At 39.2% G+C, this 25,106-nt stretch overlaps 1 protein-coding gene and 1 long non-coding RNA gene across 2 annotated transcripts; one reads left to right on the forward strand and one right to left on the reverse strand.

The window, feature by feature from the left end:
- Positions 1-5,894: 5,894 nt before the first annotated feature.
- Positions 5,895-17,802, forward strand: LOC122099554 (aldo-keto reductase family 1 member B10-like). Its single transcript, XM_042670116.1, has 10 exons — positions 5,895-5,970; positions 7,088-7,202; positions 9,271-9,350; positions 12,822-12,944; positions 13,588-13,694; positions 14,073-14,154; positions 14,793-14,876; positions 15,524-15,600; positions 15,921-15,925; positions 17,757-17,802. Exons 2-10 carry the CDS (start codon positions 7,121-7,123, stop codon positions 17,768-17,770), a joined length of 654 nt encoding a protein of 217 aa, XP_042526050.1. The 5' UTR covers positions 5,895-5,970; positions 7,088-7,120; the 3' UTR covers positions 17,771-17,802.
- Positions 15,521-24,008, reverse strand: LOC122099555. Its single transcript, XR_006145957.1, has 4 exons — positions 23,998-24,008; positions 18,374-18,382; positions 17,837-17,839; positions 15,521-15,596 (listed from the first exon to the last, which is right to left on the reverse strand). It is a non-coding gene; the product is annotated as an uncharacterized LOC122099555 (long non-coding RNA).
- Between the last annotated feature and the right edge of the window lie 1,098 nt (positions 24,009-25,106).

Below are 25,106 nucleotides of genomic sequence, written 5' to 3' on the forward strand. Positions count from 1 at the left end.
CCATGGCTAGCTTTCTGAAGCTCAGGAACAATGTCAAGATGCCCATTCTAGGCCTGGGCACCTGACAGGTCAATATACAAATCTAGAGTCATCTGCTTTCCTCAGGGCCATTTGGGTATTTTCTTCTTTTAGCATTCAGTCAGGCAGAGGTTTGGAGAACTGAGATTCAGCCCTACAGGTGGGACCCTTGTTGATTTGCTCTTTCAGGGCCACTTCTGACTCCAAAGCTCCCATTCTGGCCTTTCCCAGCAGGAATATAGCACTAATTTTCAAGCAACCATTGGACTTGTAAATAAAATGTTACCAAATCAGTTACTTAGCTTTCTCCTGCCCTGTTCATCTCATGTGGCAACACCTCTTCTGGTGCATTGCAGTGAGCTGTGAAGCAGCCTGAACCTTCTTGGGGTAGGCTTGGGTCTTCCTGCTGGTCTTCTCACTCTGCTTTCTTCACCAGTTTCCTTAATGGCAGCTTCAACCTTACTGGCGTCCAGGAGCTGTCTTTGGGTCCCTTTTCCCCTACTGTTCCTCACAGTCATCTGTGTTGGATCTTCCTTAGGTGGCTCTCTTTCCTTCAGTGCATTGTCTTTCCCATCTCCTCCCAGGTCAGAGGGTATGGTCCCTGTTTGTTTTAGCACTGGTTTATTGTCAGCATATACCTTTGGTTAAGCAAGGGGAGTATATACATGCCAGATTGATTCAGTCTTAGCCTCTTGAAACACCACAGTTTTATCCAAATCAGAATTTGAAGCTTGGATGAATACAGAAGATCTATCCATTTTATGTCTTCGTCATTTTTCCCCTGTGTTGGTACTGGGACTTGAACTCAGAGCCTAGACACTGTCCTTTAGTTAGTTTTTTTCCCCCCTCAGGGCCAGCCCTTTTCCACATTCCTAGATCTGGCTATTTGGTTGTTAATTGGAGATAAGAATCTCTTAGACTTTTCTGCCATAGCTGGCTTCAAACCTAGATCCTCAGATCTTGGCTTCCTCAGTAGCTAGCATTACAGGAGTGAGCCGCCAGTGGAGAGCTACCTCTTCAATTTCTTATTTACTTTATTACAGTTTCCATTGTATAGGGGTTTTACATCTTCATTTTATTTCATTCTTTAGATTTTAAAAGGGATTATTATTGTATATGTCTTTCACATACTTCAGTTTTTTCATTCCTGAGATTTTTAAAAATGGGATTCCCCTCCCCCGCCCCCATGATTTTTCCTTAGTCATCATTGATGTATAAATAAACTCCTGATTTTTACATATCGATTTTGTATCCTATCTTGATGAATATTTTTCTTAGATATTATAGTCTTCTGATGGAGTCATTAGTATGTTCTATGTAGGGAATCACATCATCTAAAAATAATGATAATTAGACCTTTCCATTTTCTAATAATAGCCTTTTTACTCTTCATCTTAATTTCTATTCTGGTTAATATTTCTAACACTATGCCAAGTAAGAGTAGTACATGTACACTTTTATATTATTCTTGATTTTTAAGGAAGTCCTTTCAATTTCTCCCCATTCAGTGTAATACCAACTATAGAATTATCAGACACAGCAATCATTATGGTGAGATAAGTTCCTTCTATTCCTAGTTTTTTTTTTTTATCATGAAGATATGTCAAATAATGACAAGATTTTTTCTACATCCATTGAGACAATAATAATAATATTTTGGTACTTAATTCTACTTATGTGCAGAAATATGTTAATTCATTTATGTATTGAACCATCCTTACATTCCTGGAAAAAATCCAATTTCATTTCAATTTATTATCTTTATGATTTGTCATTAAATTCAGTTTTGTTGAAGATCTTAGCATCTATGTTCATTAAGGAAATTCTGTATGTGTGTGTGTGTGTGTGTGTGTGTGTGTGTGTGTGTGCGTGTGTTACCTAGGGCTTGAATTCAGGGCCAGGGCAATGTCTCTGAACATTTATGCCCAAGAATAATACTCTACCACTTGAACCACAGCTTTTCTTCTAGCTTTTTGGTGGTTACCTGGAGATAAATGTTTTACAGATTTTCCTGCCTGAGCCAGCTTTCAACTGTGATCCTCAGATCTTAGCCTCTTGAATAGTTAAGATTACAGGCATGAGCTACCAGTACCCAGTGAGCTTTCTTTATTGGTTGTGTTCTTGTCCTCTTTGGGTAACACAAGAACACTGGCTTCATAGAATGCATTGATGAGTTGGAGCTAGTTATCTATTAGTTCTTTCTTTTAAAGGTCAGGTAAAATTTAATTGTGATTTTGGTCCTAGGCAATTTATGGTCAAGAATTTCTTCAAGTTTTGTTATCCTAGAAGGTCCTTATTTCTCTGGGTATATATCAGGGTTGCCAGGGATTTTTCTTGATAAATGGCTTTAATGGATGTGTCACTTTGATGCTATTCTTTTGGGCTTACCTTTATAGACGACTTGGCACTGTAGTCTTGAAGTATTGAATAGTTTTGTCCCAAACTTTTGGTATTTTTACCATAGTATGTCAGAGGAAGTTTCTTATCTACTCATTTCTTATCTACTCATTTGGGCCTCTAAATGCCTTCTGTACCTGAGTGTCCTATCTTTTTGCTACCACTTCATAAAGAAGTTTTCTATACCTTGAGTCTGTTTCTGTCTATGCAAAAAAGCCCATCGTGAGTTTGAGTTTGTTATTTTGATTATGTATTTCATGTTTTGTTCACAGTTTCTTATTTTTCTTTAATTCTATTTGGTTGTTCAAATTAACAATTTTAACTCCAATCTCCACCTGTCTTTTGCTTGATGCAGTCTATTATTGAGGCTTTCAGCTGAGTATTTTATTTGATTTATTGAGCCATGAATTCTAAGAATTACTATTTACTTTTTTCAAAATATCTTCATGGAATTGCTCTTTCATACCTTTCATACTCTTCATTGTTTTCATATTTTATTCTGTTGTTAATTATGATATGCTTTGAATTTTTAATTATTTTATAATTTTGTTTTGGGTTACTTGTCTGGAAGTTTATTTATTTTGATTTCATTACAGTCAGTTATTGTGGAATTCTTAACTTTCAGAAAAGTGAAAGTGCATTCTTGTCACTTTTTTTTTCTATGTTGAAATTTGCACTATGGGGCCACATAATCTGCTGGAAATGTAAATTACCCATATTGCTCAAGTTGGGAGTGTTCAATAAGTTTTGGTAGGACTAGTTTGAGATTGAGCTGAGGTGCAGTTTCTCACAACTAGACTCAAGGATTATCTTACCTGGGCTTCATCCTGCAGGAGCACTCAGAAAGTAGAATACAAACCACAGTAATCACTACAACATATAAACGTAACTAATATAGGAATACAGTCATAACCAATTACAGACTGATCTAAGGATGGCTGGGGAGAACACAAAACCATGACCAGAGGATCACTCGGCTTTCATTTCTCCTGCACACACTATTGTTGTATTGACACCGGTTGTAGTTCCAAGGCAGATCAACATCTCTAAGTATCTTGTGTAGTCTGCGCAGAGAGAGGGGGTGGTGGTGGTGCAGAACAGCTGTTGGATGCAACCATTGCACAGAGTGGAGCACCTGATGCATACACCTCTCTTGCCACTCTGGTGATATGAAACTTCATTCCTGCACCTAATCATCTGAAACTCCTAAGGCTAGCTTCCCAAATCAATGGATCCAAATGTCAAGTAACTTTTGTTCCCTCAGTTTCCCATCACATGAAACTCATGCTTTTGATACAAAATCCTTCCTCATAGCAATAGTGGCCCTCGTAGCTAACACTGGCTGGAACTGTGTATTTCTTTGTCTATTGAATATCTGAAGTAAAAAAAAAAATGGAGAGATGTTTGGCCTTCAAAGCTCGAACATATTCCCAATATGGTTTCCCAACACTGTACCATGATTACTGTTGAAAGGAGACATAATTTTTCTAGTGTCAGCATTTTATATAGATGTCAGTTCCCTGTTTATTTAGACTAGACTTGCACATGGTACTGAAGCTGATGCTGTGATAGTTTCATTTCTTTCACCTCTATCCCTTTGCCTTTCTGTACCATTTTCTAGTCCTGGGATGCTCTGTCATATTCTGTTTCAGTCTCCAACGTCTCTACGTTTTCTCATGTCTGTGGCTTCACAGGCTTGAAAACCTAAACTTCAGTGCACTCTCATCATCACCTACTCCACAGAGTTGCATATCTCCTGTTGTTTTGATTCTATTCCTGGGCAAACTGGTGCTCCCCAAATTGGGGATCTCAGGAAGCAACTAATATTCAGTTTTAGTTCCTAAAACTGGAGTATTTCTTGTCCTCTTTTTTTTTTTAATTTGGGGATGGAAAAAATCCATCCTTATAAATATTTCTATTTCTACTTTTCTGGATCAAATAAAATGATCACTATAATTGTTATAAGGGATTGTATTTACTATGTCTTACTGGATTTTGGATAATGAGTTAAAAATGTTACATTCAGTTAGGCATGGTGGATTATACATAGAAATCCTAGCTATTCAGGAGGTGAATATTGGGAGGATTGTGGGTTTTGGACATTTTGGACAAAATATTAGTAAAATCCCATCTCAATAAGTCAGCCACATGTGATTGACATGCTGCCCATGATCCTAGTAATACATGAGCCATAGATAGGAGGGTTGAGGTACAGGGCTGGACTTTGGCAAAACTATGAGATGCTTTTTGAAAAATACCAAAAGAAAAAAAGAAAAAAGAATGAGGGTCTCAAATAGTATGTGCCAGCCTAGCAAGCATGAAGTCTGAAGGTCAATTCCCAATACAACTACAATCATTATTGCAAATAATCAATACAAAGTCCTCACAAGGTGTCTGGTCTTTGTCCATCCTACGAAAGATGGACGGGGTCCAAGGAAAGGTAAGTGCGGCCACTTGCCTGTTCCCAGCCTCCCTTAGACCACGAGACAAACAGACCCAGCGGGGAGTCAAGTCAAGCTGGAAACTCATTTATTACCGCACAGCAAGCCCTTTTTAAAGCAAAAAAGAGCTGGTGGCATGGCAGGGGAGGAAGAGGAACCAATCACTGTCAAGGTCACACCCTATCATGCACCTAAGCTTCCATGGTCTGGTTACATACTGAACATAAAGCAAATCGGGCTCTGCCCACTCAACTCCTCTCAGCGCCATCTTTGCTGCCCATGTGCTCCACAACAAGGAAGGGGCTATTGCTACTATATCTTACAGAAATTGTTTAGTGAGATTAAGGAATCTGTTCAGTGTTCCAAATTTACTTATGTGCTGGAGTTTGAATTTATCATGTAATCACCATTTTTGAGATTGTTTTTTTGGTCATGGGGCCTGAACTCTGAGCCTGGGCACTGTCCCTCAGATCTTCAGCTCAAGGCTAGTGCTCTACCACGTGAGACACAGTGCCACTTCTGGCTTTTTCTACTTATGTAGTGCTGAGGAATCGAACCCAGGGCCTTAGCATTCAAGGCAAGCACTCTGTCACTGAGCTATCTTCCTAGCCCTTTCAAGATCTTTAACACCATTGAAGACTGGAAAATTTTCTGGATCACTTAAGAGTCCAATTTCAGGCTAACTTTGAGCAAGTTGTATGGAGAATCACCTGTCATCTCAGGTACCTGGAGACCCCAGGATTAATCTGCATGGAGTTGGGTTGACTTTTGGCTTAGATCAAGGCATCCTAAACACAAAATCCATTCATTCTTTTTTTTTTTTTTTTGAAGACTTCTAAAGTGTGTTTTCCTCCCTTGGCAAGTGGGATGCCAGGCCTTGGTTTTTAGAATTTCAAGGTGGTCTTAGGATAAAAGCATGTGGACTATGTTTCCTATTGCATTCCAGGCTAGCCCAGGAAAGGTGGAAGAAGCTGTGAAGGTGGCTACTGATGCAGGTTATCGCCACATTGATTGTGCCTACTTGTATGAGAATGAGGATGAGGTTGGAACAGCCATTCAAGAAAAGATTCACAAAAAGTTGGTGAAGCGGGAGGACCTCTTCATTGTTAGCAAGGTACATGAGCCCATTTGGTGGATGGACTTAACTTCAAGGAAAGATGAAGTTTCTGGATGTGGTAAGAACCAAGGAAATATATGTATGTATGTATTTATATACATACATATATATACACATATATATGCATATATGTATATATATATATTCATATATCCCCAATCCTCTTCCTCATTGCCTTTATTACATACCCTGTTGCAAATATTCACACTAAAACTAGTATGTTGAAGACACTCTTTTTTTCCCTCTCATCCTGATTCTTCATGATGGCGATGGCTCCTTTCATGGTGCATATGTATGAGTGTTCTGGTCCTCTTGATTTCCATTTCTCTATCAGTAGATCCCATCTGACCATTAGCATTCAGTAGCTAAGGGTGCAAGGAACAGATGCTGAATCTGCTTTTATTTATGGTGATGTTGATGGCGCTGAGCTTCTCAGCCATGGACAATGGTAGGAAAATGGTGGGAAAATGGAAAATGGTGGGAACTTAATTTTCATTACATTTGAATTTCTTTTTTATTCAGTTAGGTAAGATCTGAGGAATAAAACATTTTTAAAAAAAGAAGGTAGGGAGTGTTCAGGGTGACAGTGTTTTGAGTTACTGGATCTACAGTACACACAACTTGCTACAAAACATTAGCTCCATGTAGTTTGATAGCACATCTGATGGGAAAAAGTGAAGCACTGTGTGTCATGGATATGTCTAGATAAATATTTTGTAACTTATCACTTGGGCCTGGTGGTCTTGGAGATATGAAATACAGAAAGGGGACCACTTGCTTTCAATCACATAGACTTTAAAAGCTAGACACAATTCATACTCTTAGGAAGCAGGCAGCAAAGGAAGATGATAACAGGTATGTATATATTCAGTCAGTGGCCAATATGATAAAGAAACAAACTGACCTATAAAACAAAAAGAATGCAAAGAAAATTGAAAATTCCTCTTATTGACATTCTGATCCATGATGACTTGCCCAAGTTGGCTTATCTTAACCAACATGCTATCAATGGCCGATCTCAGGTTAGATTGGGTTGCAAATCACAAGGTTGGGAGAGTGAGTTTGATGTGGCCCTTTTGCTGCTCCATTTTTATGTTTCACTGTTCATTTGTAGTTGTGGCCCACCTTCTTTGAAAGAAACCTGGTGATGAAAGCCTTCCGGAAGATGCTCAAGGATCTGAAGCTTGACTATCTGGATCTCTATCTTATTCACTTTCCACAAGGACTGAAGATATGAGCTCTTCTCTGCTCTAATCTCTGGCTTCTGTGCCGACAGGTGCCAGAGTAAAGTAACTATGTCAAGGTAGAGGGATAAGGGTGTCAGAAGTGGGAGTTCTTGTGCAGAGAAGCAAGGCACTGGTCTGGAAGTTGGGAGGAAAAGAACACATGTGGTTGTTGGGGGCCATATGCTTATGTTTTCTTTTAGTTAGAACCAAAAGGAACTATAACAACTATGAGAGAAACACAGGCAAGCTACAACTGCCATATTGCCTTCTTCTTGGTTGCAACCAAAGAGTCTCCTTTCAGGAAAACTCTTGGTATACTGCTGCAGATCATATTGTAGGGCTCTTTCATGCTGTGAGCCAAAGCACATCTAGAAAGTGATGTCTTGGAGAAAAAGTATGGCAGTTCTGTAAGATAGCTGGTCTTCATTGTAGAAGCAACCCTAGTTGTCCAGGATTCTGTTCCTGAGTAGTTGAAAGGACACAGATGGTTTGGTGATGGCATTTTATCTCTAACTCTAACCACCTAGAAGCTGTCATAACAGAAGCTGGCTGGTACTTCTCCCAGAAAACTGTATCTAAGATTTAAGTCACCCTTGTCTACAAATTCATGAAATTGAAGTTTGCTCCAAGTTTATATGGTGCCTGGGTATGTGAGGTGAATGTGCATTATAATATTGTGATAGCCAAGATATAGAAACATGGATACTAAATTTAATCCAATAGTTTCTGAAATATTCGAACTTGAATACTACAGTAGGTTTATGGGCAGATTTTAATAAAATGTACTGTTTTTGAGTATAATTTCAAAGCCTGAAAAGTTTTATGCAAGTTTAAGTATTTGCATCCAACAGCGGTCTAATATCTGAAAGATTTGCTCAAGAAACTAAACACTCAAAGAATCAATAACCCAATTAACCAATGGGCAAAGGAGTTAATAGAGACTTCTCAGAAGAAGTAAAATTGACTAAACACATAAAGAAATATTCAACATTTTTGGCCATAAAGGAAATGCAAATCAAAACAACACTGAGTTTTAATTTCACTCCAGTATGAATGGTAATTATCAAGATTACAAACAACAATAGATGTTGGCATGGATGTGGGAGAAAAAGGAACCCTGTTACACAGTTGGTGAGATGTAAATTGATACAACTACTGTGGAAAGCAGTTTGGAAATTCCTCGAAAAACTAAACAATGTACTATGACTATGATCCAGCCATACCACTTCTGGTCATTCATAAGATTTTTTTGTAATTCAGAAGATTACATGTTAGAATACAGTAAAACCACTTGCACAACCATGTTCATTGCTCAACTTTTTACTACAGCCAAGCTATGGAAACAGATTTGATGCCGTTCAGTAGATAAATGCATCAAAAATGTAAATGTAGATATAAATGAATGTATATCTATCTATCCATCCATCTACTTCCCTACCTACCTATCTGAATTTTACTTTCCATCAGGAAATTTTCAGAGAAAAAGGTGGACCTGGAAAAATTATGTTAAATGTAGTAAGTCAAACTCAGATAGACAAAGGACATGTTTTCTCTCACATGTGGAAGTTAGATCTAATTTATAAATATATGTTTAAATATATACCAGGTCATATGCATACATACAAAAGTATGTGTACATACTCAAGTATGTTATATGCAGAGGAGAATTCCAATCATGTAACTCCTTTGAAAAACTCACAGTCAACAAAGTGACTACCAGGATGCTGGAACTGAGGTGTCAGTGGGGGAGGCAGGGTGAGACCAAGGGGAAGGACTTACATGAATGAAGAGAGGAAAGGTGAAAGATGTAGGCATAATATTCAATGTGTATATGTGAAAATGGAACTAGGGAAATTGAGGAGATAGGTGGGGATGTAGAGAGATGGGGAGAATAACGAAAGGGGTTACATTGATCAAGATGCATTGTACTCATAAACTGACACTGGATTGAAACCCCTTTGTACAACTACATAAAGATAAGGAAAAAGTGTATTAATAAAAGTCATGGTGCTGAAACTAACAGAATAAGGTGTCCAATAGAGATTCCAATAAAATTTCTGTTCTCCATTACAGCCTGGAAAGGAGCTCTTCCCCAGTGATGCTAATGGCCAATTCATCATGGGCACAGCAACATTCTTGGATGCCTGGGAGGTTAGTTCTAGCTTTTCCTAAGTGTGCTGCAAAAAGAATTTTCCTTCAGTTGTCCTCGAGACTCCACCGTGGTAAGAAGAACCCATGTGTGTCGTGTCCTATTTAATCTGTTTTTCTTCAGTTTTCTAACTCCTTTCTCATGATCTTGGGATTTGGAGGTCCATTTGAGACTATATTTTCAAAGGAGACTGAAACTATGTTGTACTCCAATTTGGGGAATATATATACTGTTCTGAAACCATGGGAAAGGTGTTTCAGGGATTTGACTTGAAATTGCAGGTATTAGCTGAGTAACCTGAGGTAAGTTATTTGAAAATAAAATTGAGACCCAGCATATTGCTGACTTGTCAGGTCATGGAGCAAGTATGTGGCACAGCTGGGTTGGACTCAGTACCCAAGTTTATCTGACTTATAATTACAACAACATGGCCTTTAGCACTTTCACAGAGACCACACATCTAAATATCAAAGAACACAAGGAAACAATGACCTACTTTTGCAAAACTGAATTAATGAATGGAAGACTTTCTTGGATAATTTTACTTAAACCATTTTATAGCCTAGCAAGTGTAAGAAGAGAACAAAAAATTTTTTTTTGGGTCCGGTCGTGGGGCCTGAACTCTGGGCTGGGCTCTGTACCTCAGCTCTTCAGCTCAAGGCTAGTGCTCTACCACTTGAGCCACAGCGCCACTTCCAGCTTTTTTCTTTTTGCTTATGTGGTGCTGAGGAATCGAACCCAGGGCCTCAGGCATGCAAGGCAAGCGCTCTACCACTGAGCCATCTTCCCAGCCCCAAGAGAACAAATCTTAAATAGTAACAGTCTCTAAGAATTATGTTTTATTTTATAGAATTTGTTCATAGAACAATTCTAGAAAACAACAAACCCACTACGAGTGGGAAAATTCTGGGTTTTGTTTTAGATTGACATAGTCTTTCCTCTTTACCATGCGAGATACATAGTTCAAGCACACAGTCAAAATATTGCTCAGTAGAGCCACAAAAGAGGTTCATGAAGCCTAAACCGTCTGGGAAAAGCATTACTTTTTCTGCTAATTATAAAGCAAAGCTATACCAACAAACAAAAATAAAAACAAAGCCCTTGAATTCAAGCATTAATCTGTAAAAATAGATCAATCAATTTATTATTCTGACATGTTAGGAAAAAAATAGGATGGATAAAAAATTTGATGAGCAGTCTAATGGTTTAAATACTGGGATCCAACACAAAAAATATTTTACTATTTTTGAGACTGGAAAGTGTGTCTAGATTTGCAATATAGCCTAAGATTTTAGCATTTATTTTCATTCAATTGAATGCTTTAAGTTGATATGATGATACAACATGACCACTTAAACATTGTAGTAATAATTTATTGTAAGACGTGCAAACTAACACATCTAATGTTGGCTCCATAGGATTATTTTGCCTTGGTTCTTGATATTTGTATTAAGTATTGCAATCATCTCACAATCCTCTGCTGTTGGGGTACTTGAAGAACCTGATTTTCATAGTCCTGTGCCACCTAACAGAAGACAAGAATGTCTGCTAAATAAATAATTTTAAAGATATGAAAAAAATCAAGATTTGGGGTAGAGGCTCTGCTTTGATGTAGATAGGATCAAATGTGTCAGCACAGATTATTTCTGTGCTGGAACCTCCTGCATCACCCGTGAGAACAGGGGAGGAGGAAAATGTAAAGCAGTGAAGAAGTAGTATACATCCAATCTAAACTTGACCCAAGACACAGAAGTGAATTCATGCCACATCACTGTCTTGATGGGAGCTCTGAGGATCTTCTTTATATTCTTTTGTTAGTTTGACATCCTTTCTGGTAAGGAAAGGAACTACTATGGTAGTTTTCAAAATGGTGCATCAAATTACCAGAGTCTGCCTGTCTCCTTCCTTCCTTCCTTCCTTCTTTCCTTCCTTCCTTCCTTCCTTCCTTCCTTCCTTCCTTCTTTCCTTCCTTCTCTTTCTCTTTCTTTTCTTTCTTTCTTACTTCCTCCTTTCTCTTTCTTTTTTTCTTCCTTCCTCCTTTCTCTTTCTTTCTTTCTTTCTTTTTCTCTCTTTTTTCTTTTTCTTCTATTTTTTCTTTCTCTTTCCTTCTTTCATTCTCCCTCTCTCTTTCTCTCTTTCTTTCTTTCTTTTTTCCTTCCTTCCTTCCTTCTCTCTCTCTCTCTCTCTCTCTCTCTCTCTCTCTCTCTCTCTCTCTCTCTCTCTCTCTCTCTCTCTCTCTCTCTCTCTCTCCCCGCCCTCTTGTGCCAGTACTGGGGTTTGAATTCAGGGCTTAGGTGCTGTCTCCAAGCTTTTTTACTCAAGGCCAGCATTCTAACCCTTGAGATACAGCTCCATTTCGAGCTTTCTGAGGGTTAATTGGAGATAAGAGTCTTATGGACTTTCCTTCTTGGCATGACTTTGAACTGTAATACTCAGAGTTCATCTGTCTCATCTCAGTAGTTGGGACACAGCTGTAAGACACAGCATCCAGTTACCAGAGAAGTTTTAAGAATCCCCATGTTTATGGGGGAAGAAACTCAGAGCAAGGATTTTGGACATCAATTTTAGAGCTTTCAGACGATTCCAAGTCACACCAAGGTTGAGGACCACTCAGTCTAGAAGTGTCCTTTGCAAATGTTCTGCTTGTTCTTGCCTCAAAGCCTTTGTTCCTGCCTTCCTCCCCAGCCTGCTCAGGTCTCCCTCTCTTCCATGTCATTTTGTGATACTGAGTTAAGTTCCAGTTGTGAAGTCTCTCCTAAAATCCTCATGAATTCCTCTCCTATTTCCTCCCTGATCTGAGGGATGTGCCACTGACAAATAATCTAAGATAGTCTTAGCACTGATTGCTTCATAAAGGGGAACACTAGTATATTAACTGTAGCCTTTGGGCTATAGTAATCTTAGAAGCAAGACATTTATTATTTTTATGGGCAGAAATGGGACATACAAAAATAAATACATGTTACATTTATAGCTGTCATGACAGTAAAAGCAATAGTATTTTAGGGAAAGTTTGGAAACTATCTATTAGGTATTTAATTTATAAAAAGATACCCTTTCCTGGGGTATAGTTTTGGTGGACGAATGGAATGTGAACCCACTTTCGCTCTATCTTTACCCTAGGCTAGGCGCACCTTTAAGGAGACAATCTATCCATATGACCTTACCCTATTGCAAGCGAAACTAAGGTTGGCCTGGATGAATACCTAGAACCCAGACAAATAATGTCTCTCCATAGGCTTCCAGGCTTTTCTTGGCTAACAAGGTTACACAGGTCATGTGTGAAGTGAGAGCAACACGCAGATAAAACCACTTGTTAGATTTGGACTGCCAAGGGGCTGGAACCAATACTTGATATGCATCCACTTCCTGGATTGAAATCTTGTCCACTTTCCCCTACCTCAGGGAGGTACTAAACAACCCACTCTACAGACTCTCCAGAATTGGACAAAAGGCATTCCTTTCTACAACAGGCCATGGAGGAGCTGGTGCAGGAGGGGTTGGTGAAATCTCTTGGTGTCTCCAACTTCAACCACTCTCAGATTGAGTGGCTCCTGAACAAGCCTGGACTGAAATACAGACCAGTGAATAATCGGGTAATTTGTTAGCAAGGTTTTGTCATCAACATTTTGAGGCAAATTAAATACATCATTACTTCTCATTACTGTGACAGCATACCTGACAAACATTTCAGAGGAAGAAAGATTTACTTTGGCTCATGTGTTCAGTTCATGATTGGCTCTTTCCAACATGGGCCAGAAGTGAGGTAGAATATTAGAGCAATGTAGTGCATGTTGAAGGAGTCAGTTCACCTCATGGTAACTAGAAAGGAAAGAAAGACAATGTCTTTGACCAATTATCATCCTTTTTCTTTTTCTTTTTCTCTTCTCCAAATCATCAGGATATTGAATTTTAGAACCCTCATTTGGGCCAAGATTTCTGCATCCAGTTGATGCCCCACATGCTTGTGATGGTAGAAATGCACACACACAAGCACAGAAGTGTGTTTTACTAATCTATTAGGTATCTCTCCAATCCAGTCAAGTTCAAGGTTGAGCTCCACAATGCTGTATATTGAAGTTCAGTCAAAGGCTGAGGAGACAGAGAATTCCAGGTCTGGTTTATCAGTCAATAAACAGGTTAAGCCTTTGTTTAGCGATCATTTTTGGGTAAGCAATTCTATAAGACAATTAAAAGCAGAACAACTTGTCTAGTGATGCAGACTGTTCACTCTTATAGGTCGAATGTCACCCATACCTGACCCAGGACAAACTGATCCAGTACTGCCACTCCAAGGACATCACTGTCACAGCCTATTGCCCCCTGGGATCTCCAGAGAGACCTTGGCGAGTCTTATAATGGGTGGTTATTTATTTTGATAGTCTTAAATATTATTTTATAACTCATCCATGTTGGGTATCACTATGGAAATAAGTATGCTTAAGATAACATGTTTGGTCTACATAGATGTGATTCTAGTGGAAAGAAATGCTATTAATATTACATGACCTTCTGAGAATGTTCTGGTTCAGCCACCAGTGAGGGACCATCTTTGCCAGATGTAGAGGCAAAGAGCCCATTAATGGTCTCTGAGAAGGATACAAAGCTTTTGTGACTACCTCCTTCTCTTGCAGATGTTCAGGCCTTTATGCTATCAGTGCAGTGATGTCATCTGCATGTTGTAGCTATGAAAATTATTCACACCAGCCATCTTCTGCCTCTAGGGCCAAGCCAGGGGAACCTTTACTGCTGGAAGATCCCAGGATTAAGGAGATTGCTGAGAAGCACAAAAGAAGTGTAGCCCAGGTATCCTATTTGTATTTTTGTTTTTATTCAGCAATACCCTCTTTCCTTTCCTGTTTACTCCCTGTATTATATTCACTAACCCTTTGGAGGGGAAAAAATGAGAAGTGAAGTCCACTGAAATGCATTGTTTGAAGTCCTTTTGCTTCTTGTCACATCCTCCAGCCAAGTTTGTGAGAATCTGGCTTTTAGTTCAGGTGCCACTATAATATCACTGTCTCATGAGCCCAAGCTATCTTCCTCATCTCTAAAAAATCATAGGGTTGCTTTTAGAATTAAATAAGAGAACTAATAAGTGATGAATTGTTAAGTTCTCAGTCCATATCAGCTGTTGGAATTAAAATGATAAAGGGAATGTATTGTGTGTTGTTTTTTTTTTGTCAGTTGTGGGGCTTGAACTCTGGGCCTGGGCGCCTTCCGTCAGCTCTTCAGCTCAAGGCTAGTGCTCTACCACTTGAGCCACAGCACCACTTCTGGCTTTGTCTGTTTATGTGGTACTAAGGAATTGAACCTAGGGCTTCATGCATGTAAGGCAAGCACTCTACCACTGAGCCACCTTCCCAGCCCTGTATTGTTCTTTTTACAAGGACAGTGGTTCTGTGTTGGTGAATAGGCACATGCTGTTTCTTCCTCCTGCACAGGTTCTGATTCGCTTCCATATCCAGAGGAATGTGGCGGTGATCCCCAAGTCTGTGACACCAGCACGCATCATTGAGAACTTGAAGGTAAGGTCATAGCTGTTCATTTGGATTCCTCAGTTGTGCAGGGGTGGGGAGACCCTCTGGCTGGATTTCTTATTCTATCACTCCATTGTTGGTAGAATGCTACTTTTTCATTATATCTTTTGAACTCCTTAGCTAAGGAGCTGTTTTAGTAGAGCCGAAGTGAAAGGCACATAGTCTAAGGATAAGCTGGGGTCAGTGACCAGGGAGCCCTGTCAGGCTGAGCAGAGATGTGCCTTATACTAATAAGCCCTTTGGTTGTCCTTGAACAGATAGGTTTTCAACTACACACAAAGGTAGCCTAGCCTGCCCTATATGTCCACCTTATTGCAACCTAGGAGCTAGGGACTAGTGTTGAAGAAATGTTCTTCTGGAGAAAACTGTGTTTCTAAGGGTGAACAGACACTGTACACACTGTTGGGATTTTATCTCTACCCAGCAGTCCTCTTTTTGCAGTTCCAATAAATCCTGCTGTCTTTGTGTAGGCCTGTATTTAGAGTTTGTATGTCTTCTGTAGACACAATGAGAGACATTCTTGTAGCTTGTGAGGGCTGTGGATGTCAGCTCACTCCCTGCCAAAATAGCCGGAGATCTCAGATCCCACATACATTTATTTTGCCAAGGATTCTTTGGAACTCTCTCCTTTCCAGGTCTTCGACTTCACATTGAGTAATGAGGAGATAGCCACCATCCTCAGCTTCAACAGAAACTGGAGGGCCTGTTCTTTGTTGCAGTAAGTGGCTCAAATGTCAGCCAGAAGAATCATCAAGTTTCTCTAAAGTAGGAGAGGGGTAGCTGGAAGGATTGGAAGGCAGCTGGGATGAATTTTGTGTTCAAGTCCTATTTTGTGAACCTTTTCAACATTGAAATTTGACTCCGAGAATTACTTTGAGGAAAGATGCAACCTTAATTGTTCATTATTGTTTGAACTACTTGGCGTTAATGTAGAATTTTAAGAGAAGGTTGTATTATTAATATGTAGGAGTCAGAATCATTTATTCATTCATTGATCTTTTCACTAAATTATTGTGTATGTGCTATTGTCAGACTTAGTCTGAGTGCTTTTTGATATCATGCAAAATTCTTACTACCATAGACTTACATTCTAGAGAAGGAGAACAGAAGTAACTCCAGAAGCATATGCCAGATTGAAAGAAAAGCCCTACATAAAAAGGTAGAGTAACAGTGATAGTAAATGGTGGGTTATGATGTAATTATTACTTCCCATGGGAAGTTCTAGAAGCAGTTTCACAGGCAAAGTGATACTGCAGTTGAAACTGAAAGGGAGAGATGAGCCAGGTGGATATTGGAGGCAGACCATTCTTGTCCTGATGGAAGCAGGTGAAAAGTTCCTGGAAAGGGGTATTTAGAGGACCCGAGTAAGAAGGCCAGTGGAGCTGGAGGAGAACAAAAGTAAAGGGAAAGGGAAATACGTCTGGAGATGGACACCAGAGACTCAGAGCATGAAGGCTATGTAGATCATAGTAGAGACTTTGCTTTTTTTTCCTTTTTAGAATAAGCTAAGAAACCTTTAGAGGATGTTGAGTAAAGGGATGTCACTGGCATGTTTTAAAAGACCTGCACTGACTTTTGGTTTGACAAACCATAGGGCGGTGGTTATAATAAGGTCAGGAAGAGATGGCAATCATTGGGCCTGATAGTGGAGGGGTGAGGACTGATCAGATTATGGGCATACTGAGAGCAGAGCCGAATGGAGCTGCTAGCAAATTAGAAATATTAGCATTGTTTACTTTTTATTATTTTTCATTAATTTATTATTATTATTTTGTCTGAGAAACACAATGGAGTTGTTGACATTTAGAGAAAGAAGTGAGTTTGTTTTGAAATGTATTTGTGATGCCTGTTGGGCAGAGGGAAGTCAGAGTCTGATCTATTTGTGAAAGTGGTGGCCTGTTGGGCTCAGGAGTAAGTCTTTCTCACTTCTAATCCCAGCTCAACTACATATGCATTCGCTATTTGACCTTTAATTTCCTAGTGTTTCTTTCCTCTTCAGTGTTAGCTTACGATGTGCCAGGGATCATCAGCTCTTTGCCTGTATCATGACCTCATTAATACCTACAGCAACCACAAAGCTGTCAATGACAGTACAATTTCCCACTTCAAGACATGGCGAGAATCAGTTGGAATGATATTTTAGGGAACTTCACTTTGGAGGCCATGATTATAGCTTCCTTCTGGTAACCAGGTCACTACTTACTTATCTGCCCTCACTTCTCAAATACTGCCTCCCATCAACTTGAGGAAGGGCTTGCTGTGAGCGCCATTAAAGTGCTCTCACAAGTTTGGGGAGGGGAGGAAGCTGAGAGAGCACAAAGATGACAGAATATAACACCTAAGCATACCTCTGAGACTGTCCACTGTGCTTTTGTGGACTATTTTCTGTCATTTTGGGTGGATGGGACAAAATACCCAAATGAACAAGTTAATGGAGGAAGAATTCATTTTGGCTGTTGGTCTCACAGGTTTCCTTCCATGGTTGGTTGGCTCCATTGGTTTTAGGTCTTAGATGAGACAGATATTCATAGCACTGGCAGTATGTCATAGAGAAAGCTGGTCAACATTTGTCACATAGTAAGCAGAATTGGGAAGACAGAATGAGCCAGGGAAAAGACATTTCACATGCTTGCTCAAAGTGAACTACTTGCTCCAGCCTGGTCTCACATTGTTTCTACAATCTTCCAATAATATTATCAAACTATGAATCAATCAGTGGATGAATCTACTGACTAGGTCAGTGTTTTCATTACCTTTCAGAGTAGATCCTGGAGTTGGGACCAAGCTTTCAGAACATGGACACCTTTCGAGGGATACTTTATATTCAAAGCCTAACAATTCTCCTTTTTATGCTTGATATCACCACAGGTTTTCTCATTTGAGTGAGTATCCCTTCCATGCTGAATACTGAAGCCCAATGGCCTTGAGATCACCTGATGGGTGTTCACTCTCTGCTGAAGTGGAATTTTCTGCCCCTGATATTTCACCAAAGGTGATCTGAAATCATACTGTGCCTGGCTCTCTTGTTGGCCAGAATCTGAGTTTTGCTGGATACAGGTCCCTGGACAAACCAGTGGCTGAGGACCACAGGGATGTATGACTCAGAGACACAAGCAACAAAAATTTTTTCCACATATTTGATTTGCTTAAATGTTTGCCGAATACCAGGAAATCTGCTAGGATTCTGCATACAAAGATGAAAATAGTAAAAATTATGAAACCAGTTAATGTGTATGGAGAGTTTCTTATGCACTGACACACTGAGGTACTCTGAATGGATGACTCCATGAAATCCAGCTCTTACCCTTCACATTTCACAGAAGAGGAGGTGAAGGAGGGGCAGGTTAAGGGAGTTACTCAGGCTACCTTGGTGGTAATTGACCAAATCCAATTTCAAAGGAAGTCAGTCACAGAAGGTGTTCCTTTCCTTACTCTTTCTCCCAAGGAAGCAAAGAAGGATGGCAGGACTGGGCCAGGAATAAGACTCACTCTTTCTTTTTGTAAATATAATTTTGTTATTATTCAGGTGTTGTACCGAGGGGTTACCACTTTATAAGCCCCACAACCAACCAAAAAATTAATTAGTTAATTAATTAAAAAAGAGCAGATTCCATTCATATGAAAAAAAATTGCACAAGGTAGGGCTGTTCCCTTGGCTACTATCTCTCCCTGGGATGCCCCAAATATCAGGACATTTCTCTGCCTTGGACTTCATTTCTTTGTTCACTTATTGTCTTGTAAATGACTCCTTACTTTACCACTGTATGTATGATCAAACTACGTCATCTGATAGTCCCTCTTGCCTCTCTCAGCTTGCTTTTTCTGCAAAGTATCTGTTGAACATATTGTACATATAGTTTACAGACTTTCACTAGAAAGTAAGCTCCATGAGTGAAGGGATTTCCTCCCTTACCTTCTTCTAAGAAGTTACAAGTGTTTTCTGTCTCACCAATTGCTGTGTTCCTTGTGTCCCAATAATATCTACAGAACTCTGGTGGGATGAGACAGACATGTAAGGAAAGTGTTTTTGTTCCAAGTTTATAGCCCAGAAAACTGACAATAGATGTGTTAATTATTACCACAACTGGGTTTACTCGCAATAACCTGAAGTAATTCCATGGAAGACTCTACAACTGACCGTAAATTTCCAAGACTGTACCCTATCGTTACACAGGAACTGAACAGTAATTGTGAGTTTGGATGATGTTGAAAATGTCAGTCTTGATGATAAAATGATGATTTCTGTTCTCACTAGAGATAGTGAAGGTAAGACAGGAACTGAGGGAGCAGCAGCAATCTCTCTTCAGTTCTGTTTGTTCTACTCCACAGTAGAAATAAGTACCTTCCACTCATCAGAAATTTCTTGGTGTGAGTTGAGTAGAGCTTGATTTTAGGCCATAGTGTTAGGATCTCCTTTTTCCTGGAGCACAGCTTCCAGAAAGCCAGAGAAGCAGCAAGAATGGAATGACCAGAGTACTGCTGCTATGGAGTCAGAGATATTACTAGCTCTAGCCTAGAATTAGTCTCCTAAAGGTCATTAGCTATTTCAACTGAAAAAAGCAATTCCCCAGTGCTTCAACCTTGGTATAATACTAGAATTCAAAAGAAGAAACGGATTCCTCTATCTTTACTGATATGTAGAGTTCACATCCTTGCTGTCTTTCCAGAAATAGCAATAATCAAATGATTCCAGCTTTTGTTTCTCTTTTTTTGGAGCCTCATTTTTTCCCTAAGTATGTTGGGTAGCTTAAAATATCAATAAATTATTTCCAACAGTTTTTGAGGTCAGAATTCCAAAATAATGGTGTAAGCAGGGCTGTGCTTTCTGTAGAAGGCTCTAGAAAAGAATTCTTTCCCTCTTCCTAACTCCTCGCGGTCACTGGAAACTCCTGGGGGTCCTTGCCTTATAGCCATAGCAGTCCTGTGTTTTCCTTTCCTCTCCATTATGTCCCTATAACACCAATCATTGATTCAGAACCTACCCTTACTGAACATGCTACTGTCTTAATTAACTATATTTGCAAAGATCCTTTCTTCAATTGACAGCATTTGCTGAGGTTCTGGGAAGAATGGACATTTGATGGGCGCTATTCAGGTAATGTCTGACATCTGTCCATAGCCGAATGCTCATTTATGATATTTTTGAGTAGGACTTATTTTGTATTAGTTTGCTACCCAGTACCTAAAATAGCATCTCCTGACATCATCTACAAACATAATTTAGACCCAGTTTTTCTCAGAAACCTGATTATTTCTGTATATATCCATTCTCTGGGCTCTAGGGAGGCTGTAATGTAGTAATAAAGGTGATGGATGTGTAGTTGTACATTTGTGCACTTTGTGTTTGGATAGGTAATGTGTGCCTCAGGCACTTTAGTCCCAGAAGTAACATTCACTATCTCTGTGAAGGAACCCTAAGTCCCTGATATGACCAACGGGGGTTACTGGGTCATTACTCATCTCTCATCAATATTCTGTTTTTCAGAACCAGCCCAGTGGTGTCAATAATAACCTTCCCCGGGTCCTTAGCCATGCGTTGTCCCAAGACAGATGTGGGCGCAGAATTCTAAGACAACCTTCAGTGATGCTCACTCCTCACAATTGTAGTACTGGGGTTTCAGCCCAACCCCCTAACTCTGTTTGCTTTTGTTTATGTTCATGTAGGGTTTTCCCCTTTTCCCCTCCTGGGCTAGGCAAGCTTCTAGCTCATTCTCCAGAGAACCTGAGATTACAGGTACCATATATATGTGCCATCATACCCAGAATGATGCTTTTTTTGTTTTGTTTTGTTTGTTTTGTTTTGTTGTTGTTATTGTTGTCAGTCCTTGGGCTTGAACTCAGGGCCTGGGCATTGTCTGTGAGCTCTTTTGCTCAGGGCTAGTGCTCTACCACTTTGAGCCACAGTGCCACTTTCAGGTGGTTAATTGGAGATAAACAACTCATGGACTTTCCTGCCTGGGCTGGCTTTGAACCATGATTCTCAGATCTCAACCTCCTGAGTAGCTAGGATTACAGGTGTTTGCCACCAGTGTCCAGTGGTGCTTATTCTTAATACAACTCCCTTCCCTTGAGTATAGGCAAAACCTGTGACAATAAGATTTTATTATACTCTTTTATTATATTGTGTGGTAAATGGGCTTTGCAGATGTAATCAATGTCCCTTGACATTAATTACATTTGACTTTAAGATAGTGATTGCCTTTAAAATAGAGTTTATCTCTTGAGTATAAGATAGGGAGATGATCTCACTTAAAATCACAAAGGACGGGGTAACAATGGTGGACAAGAAATGTACTTATTACCTTACTGCTGTAACTGTAACCTTTCTGTACAGCATCTTTACAAGAAAATAACATTAAAAAATCACATAGGAAGGGTCTTACTTAAAATCACACGGACCCTTACTTGAGTTCCTTCAGTTTATGAGACAATTTCCTACATTGAAAGTGTCAAGAAAGAAAAGAGAGAGCAAACCTTTGTTTTCTTTTCATATGTCCTATTTTACTCATCATAAACTGAAGTAGAGCTGTTGACAGATGTGTACATACCAAGAATTAAAATTAAAATCACTTGAGGGGCTGGGGAAACCACTTGTGGCCTAGTGGTAGAGTGCTTGCCTAGCATGTATAAAGCTGTGGGTTCAATTCCTCAGTACCACATAAACAGAGAAAGCTGGAAGTGGCATTGTGGCTCAAATGGTAGAGCGCTAGCCTTGAGCACATGAAGCTCAGGGACAGTGCTCAGGCCCTGAGTTCAAGTCCAAGGACTGGCAAACAAACAAAAACTACTCGAGTTAATACTGTGAAGTGTATATACTGTTCTGGTAAGAATACTGTACATTATACATGTACAAGCTCTAAAATATATATGTGTTGTTTTCAGGTTGTTGATTTTGTATATGGGTTAAATGCCCTTACATTTACAATTACATGATATAAAGACAACCAATAAAACTCACACTGATAATTTAAATTTTCAATTTTTCTTTACTTAAAAATGATTTTTAGGAAGTGGTGCTGTAGCTCAAGTGGTAGAGCACTCGCCTTGAGCTGAAGAGCTAAGGGATAGTGCCCAGGCCCAGAGTTCAAGCCCCACGACCAACCAAAAAAAAAAAAAAAAAAAAAAAAAAACCTGCCACACACACACACAGACCACATAGAAACAAACAGCTAAAAGGATGAAAAAATGATTTTTAAAAATGTTTGTTTGTTTGTTTTAGACAAGTCAGCTTCAAGTTCACTAGGTAGACCAGATTGGCCTTGAACTCTTGGTTCATCTACCAGGCCTCTGGAATGTTGGAATAACAGAGGTAGGGCTTCCAAAATGTTGATGTTACAGGTGTGTACCACCATGCTTTAAATGACACTGAATACCAAACACACAAATTAAACTGTGATAATGAAAAAGATCATTAAACAAAAAGAGAGAAGGCTTTCAATTTTAATACAGTTATCAACACTTTACCCAGCATTTTAGATAAGAGCTCTGCATTTTCATTTTCTACTGAGTAATAAACATTATGAGCCACATTCCACACTGTAAGAGAAATGAGCCACATTCCACACTGTAAGAGAAATTAACAAGCTAGGTTCATGTGGCTTATATGTGCAAAAGCCTAGGCACTCAGGAATCAACATCAGAAATCAAAGCCAGCGAAGGCAGGAAAATCTGTAAGACACCATCTTCAAAATCACCAGCAAAAAACCAGGCTGGAGATGTTGCTAAAGTGGTCGTAAAACAAATAAACTGAGCAAGTGTTAGGTCCTGAGTTCAAATCCCTGTACTGCAGAGAGAAAGGAAAGAGGCAAGGGAGATGGTAAAAAAAAAGGAAAAGGAGAAAAGTTATCATAAAAAGTCTCATAACTTTCAAAAGCTACACTAAATCTTTCAGGATTGGGTTAGAATTAATATGAACTCGATTTATAATAGATTCATTTAGCATGAAATACAGAAGAAAAGATTATGTAACTATAGGTATCTATGTCCAATTCTCTATTAGTGAAACTAGAGTTAGTTTCAGAACTATTTCTACATTTGAAATGGGAAATGACAATGTTGAAATGCTTTTTCACACTGAAAGTCAAGCAGTGCATAACAAATGATGGAGCTCTGCCTAAGAGGCAAAACATCGAGCTCAGTTAGAGAATAAAATGGAGTCGCCCACTGAATTAAAAATGAATTCAAGGTCACACTGAAATGAATAATAAACAAGGAAAACAGAAAACTTTTATTCAGCTATATAGTCAACTAATAAGGGTAGAAGAGAGCCTATGGAATTAGAAAATCACCATCTTGGTGATTATATTAGCAATTAATCCACTCAAATAGTATCAGTGACCAAGTGTGGTGACACATGCCATAATCCCAGCTCTCACAGGGCTGAGGCAGGAGAACAAGGTTAGTTTAGGCAACACAGCAAGTTCAAAGACAGATCAGGCTAACCCAATCTCAAAAAAATAAACAAATCAAAGCCAGAAACACCAATTGATGTTTGAACTAGTAGGTCAATATTTCATGAGGAATAGAATATTTGCTAAGTTTCAAAAGTGCCTTTTCATAAAATACTCATCATTAAAGGGAAAAACATTACTTTACAGGGTATAAATTAGAAAAAACTCAACAGAAACCATATGTATTAAGCTTTATCTCCCCATATGATAAATTGTCACAACGTCCACAACTTGAAAAACACTCATGGTTAGAGTGTGAGCTTAGCATCTGCAAAGGTCTGTACCCAGCACCAGAGAAAGGACTTATAAAAAGGGTTTATTAAAGTTTTTTAAGTGCTTTGTCATTCTTTTCTTCCTTAGAATTTTTTCTTAATATCTTTTAAATAGTCATACAAAGGAGTTGCCACTTAACAAAGCAGCTTATCAATACACAGTATCTTGATCAATGTCATGCTTCAACATTCTTATCAGTCTCACCCATACCCACCCCTTCCCTTACTCTTAATTTTGTAGTGTATACATTGGATTCTCGACTGCATTTTCTCCTTCTTCTCCTCTTCAATCATCTACCCCTTCTCCTTCTCCCCACCCCACCCCACTCAAATGCCTGCTTCCTGGTGTTTCATTTCGCTGAGCTTTGATTTTTCCTAAGAAATTACTCTGAGTTGAATCTACACTAACATCGGTATATACTTGCATAACACCCAACCCATATTTATTTATAAGTTTACAGGCGAAATCTAGCTTCCACATAGGAGGGAAAACATGGATCCTTTGTCTCTCTGGCCTGACTTACTTTACTTAACATCATTTTTTCCAAGTCTTTCTATTTCTTTACAAATGGTACACTATCATTCTAATGGATGAGTAAAATTTCAGGTCTAAATTTTATAAGCAATGGATATTTTTTGCTCATTCTTACTTGTTTCTGCTGAAACTCAACCCTCAATAAACAGAGAGATTATTTTTGGTTTCTGTAAAAATAAAAAACATCTGAGGTTAGGTTTTTATTGTCTTGGTAACATTATAAACTTCAATTCTATGCATACTGGAGATACTCATGAATTTCTACTTGGTGTGTGCTGGTACTAGGGTTTGAACTTAGGGTTTAGATGCTGTCTCTTAGCTTTTTCTACTGCAGGCTGATGCTGTAATACCTCAGCCCCAATGGTTAATTAGAGATAAGAGGCTGGCTTTGGTAGGTAATTGATGGTAAGAGTCTCATAAACTTTCCTGCCTGGGCTACCTTTGAACCACAATCCTCAGATCTCAGCCTTCTGAGTAGTTAGATTATATGCATGCACCTCTGGCACCCAGCTGAATTTCTATGGTTTTAATGAGTTTTTCTGCACTGCTATGCTGACTTGCCATCACCATACCTATGCATCGGCATTGACTTCATTCTGTTTTTGGATTTGGGGCTCGTGCTTCCTGGCTGTCTAAGACGCATAATCATTATTCTTCCTCCCACCAAGGGCTGGAGACTGTAGCGTCTTAGAGGGGAGTAGGCTGCTGACAAGCACAATCTCCAAAGAAAGCTCATTCTTTCTGGGTGTTAGTTTAAAATAAAGTACCATATCTCCCCCAATTAACCTTTAGAATAAATCACATTCTGTGCTTGTAATCTGAGTTACTCAGGAGACTGAGATCTGAGGATCAGGCTTCAAAGCTAACGCAGCAGGAAAATCTGTGAGACTCTTATCTCCAATTTACCACCAAAAAGCCAAAAGTAGAGCTCTGGCTCAAATGGTAGAGTGTAGCCTTATGC

This window comes from Dipodomys spectabilis, unplaced genomic scaffold (genome assembly GCF_019054845.1).
Source record: "Dipodomys spectabilis isolate Male_0828 unplaced genomic scaffold, ASM1905484v1 ptg000519l, whole genome shotgun sequence".
Classification (NCBI taxonomy): Eukaryota; Metazoa; Chordata; class Mammalia; order Rodentia; family Heteromyidae; genus Dipodomys; species Dipodomys spectabilis.

What these genes read in the sequence shown, in the direction of transcription:
- LOC122099554 (XM_042670116.1), top strand. Translation starts at nt 7,121, where the DNA reads ATGAAAGCCTTCCGGAAGATGCTCAAGGATCTGAAGCTTGACTATCTG. An exon ending in CATTCTTGGATGCCTGGGAG is followed by an intron (nt 9,351 to 12,821) that starts GTTAGTTCTAGC and finishes TTTCTACAACAG; the next exon opens with GCCATGGAGGAGCTGGTGCA. An exon ending in GGATCTCCAGAGAGACCTTG is followed by an intron (nt 13,695 to 14,072) that starts GCGAGTCTTATA and finishes TTCTGCCTCTAG; the next exon opens with GGCCAAGCCAGGGGAACCTT.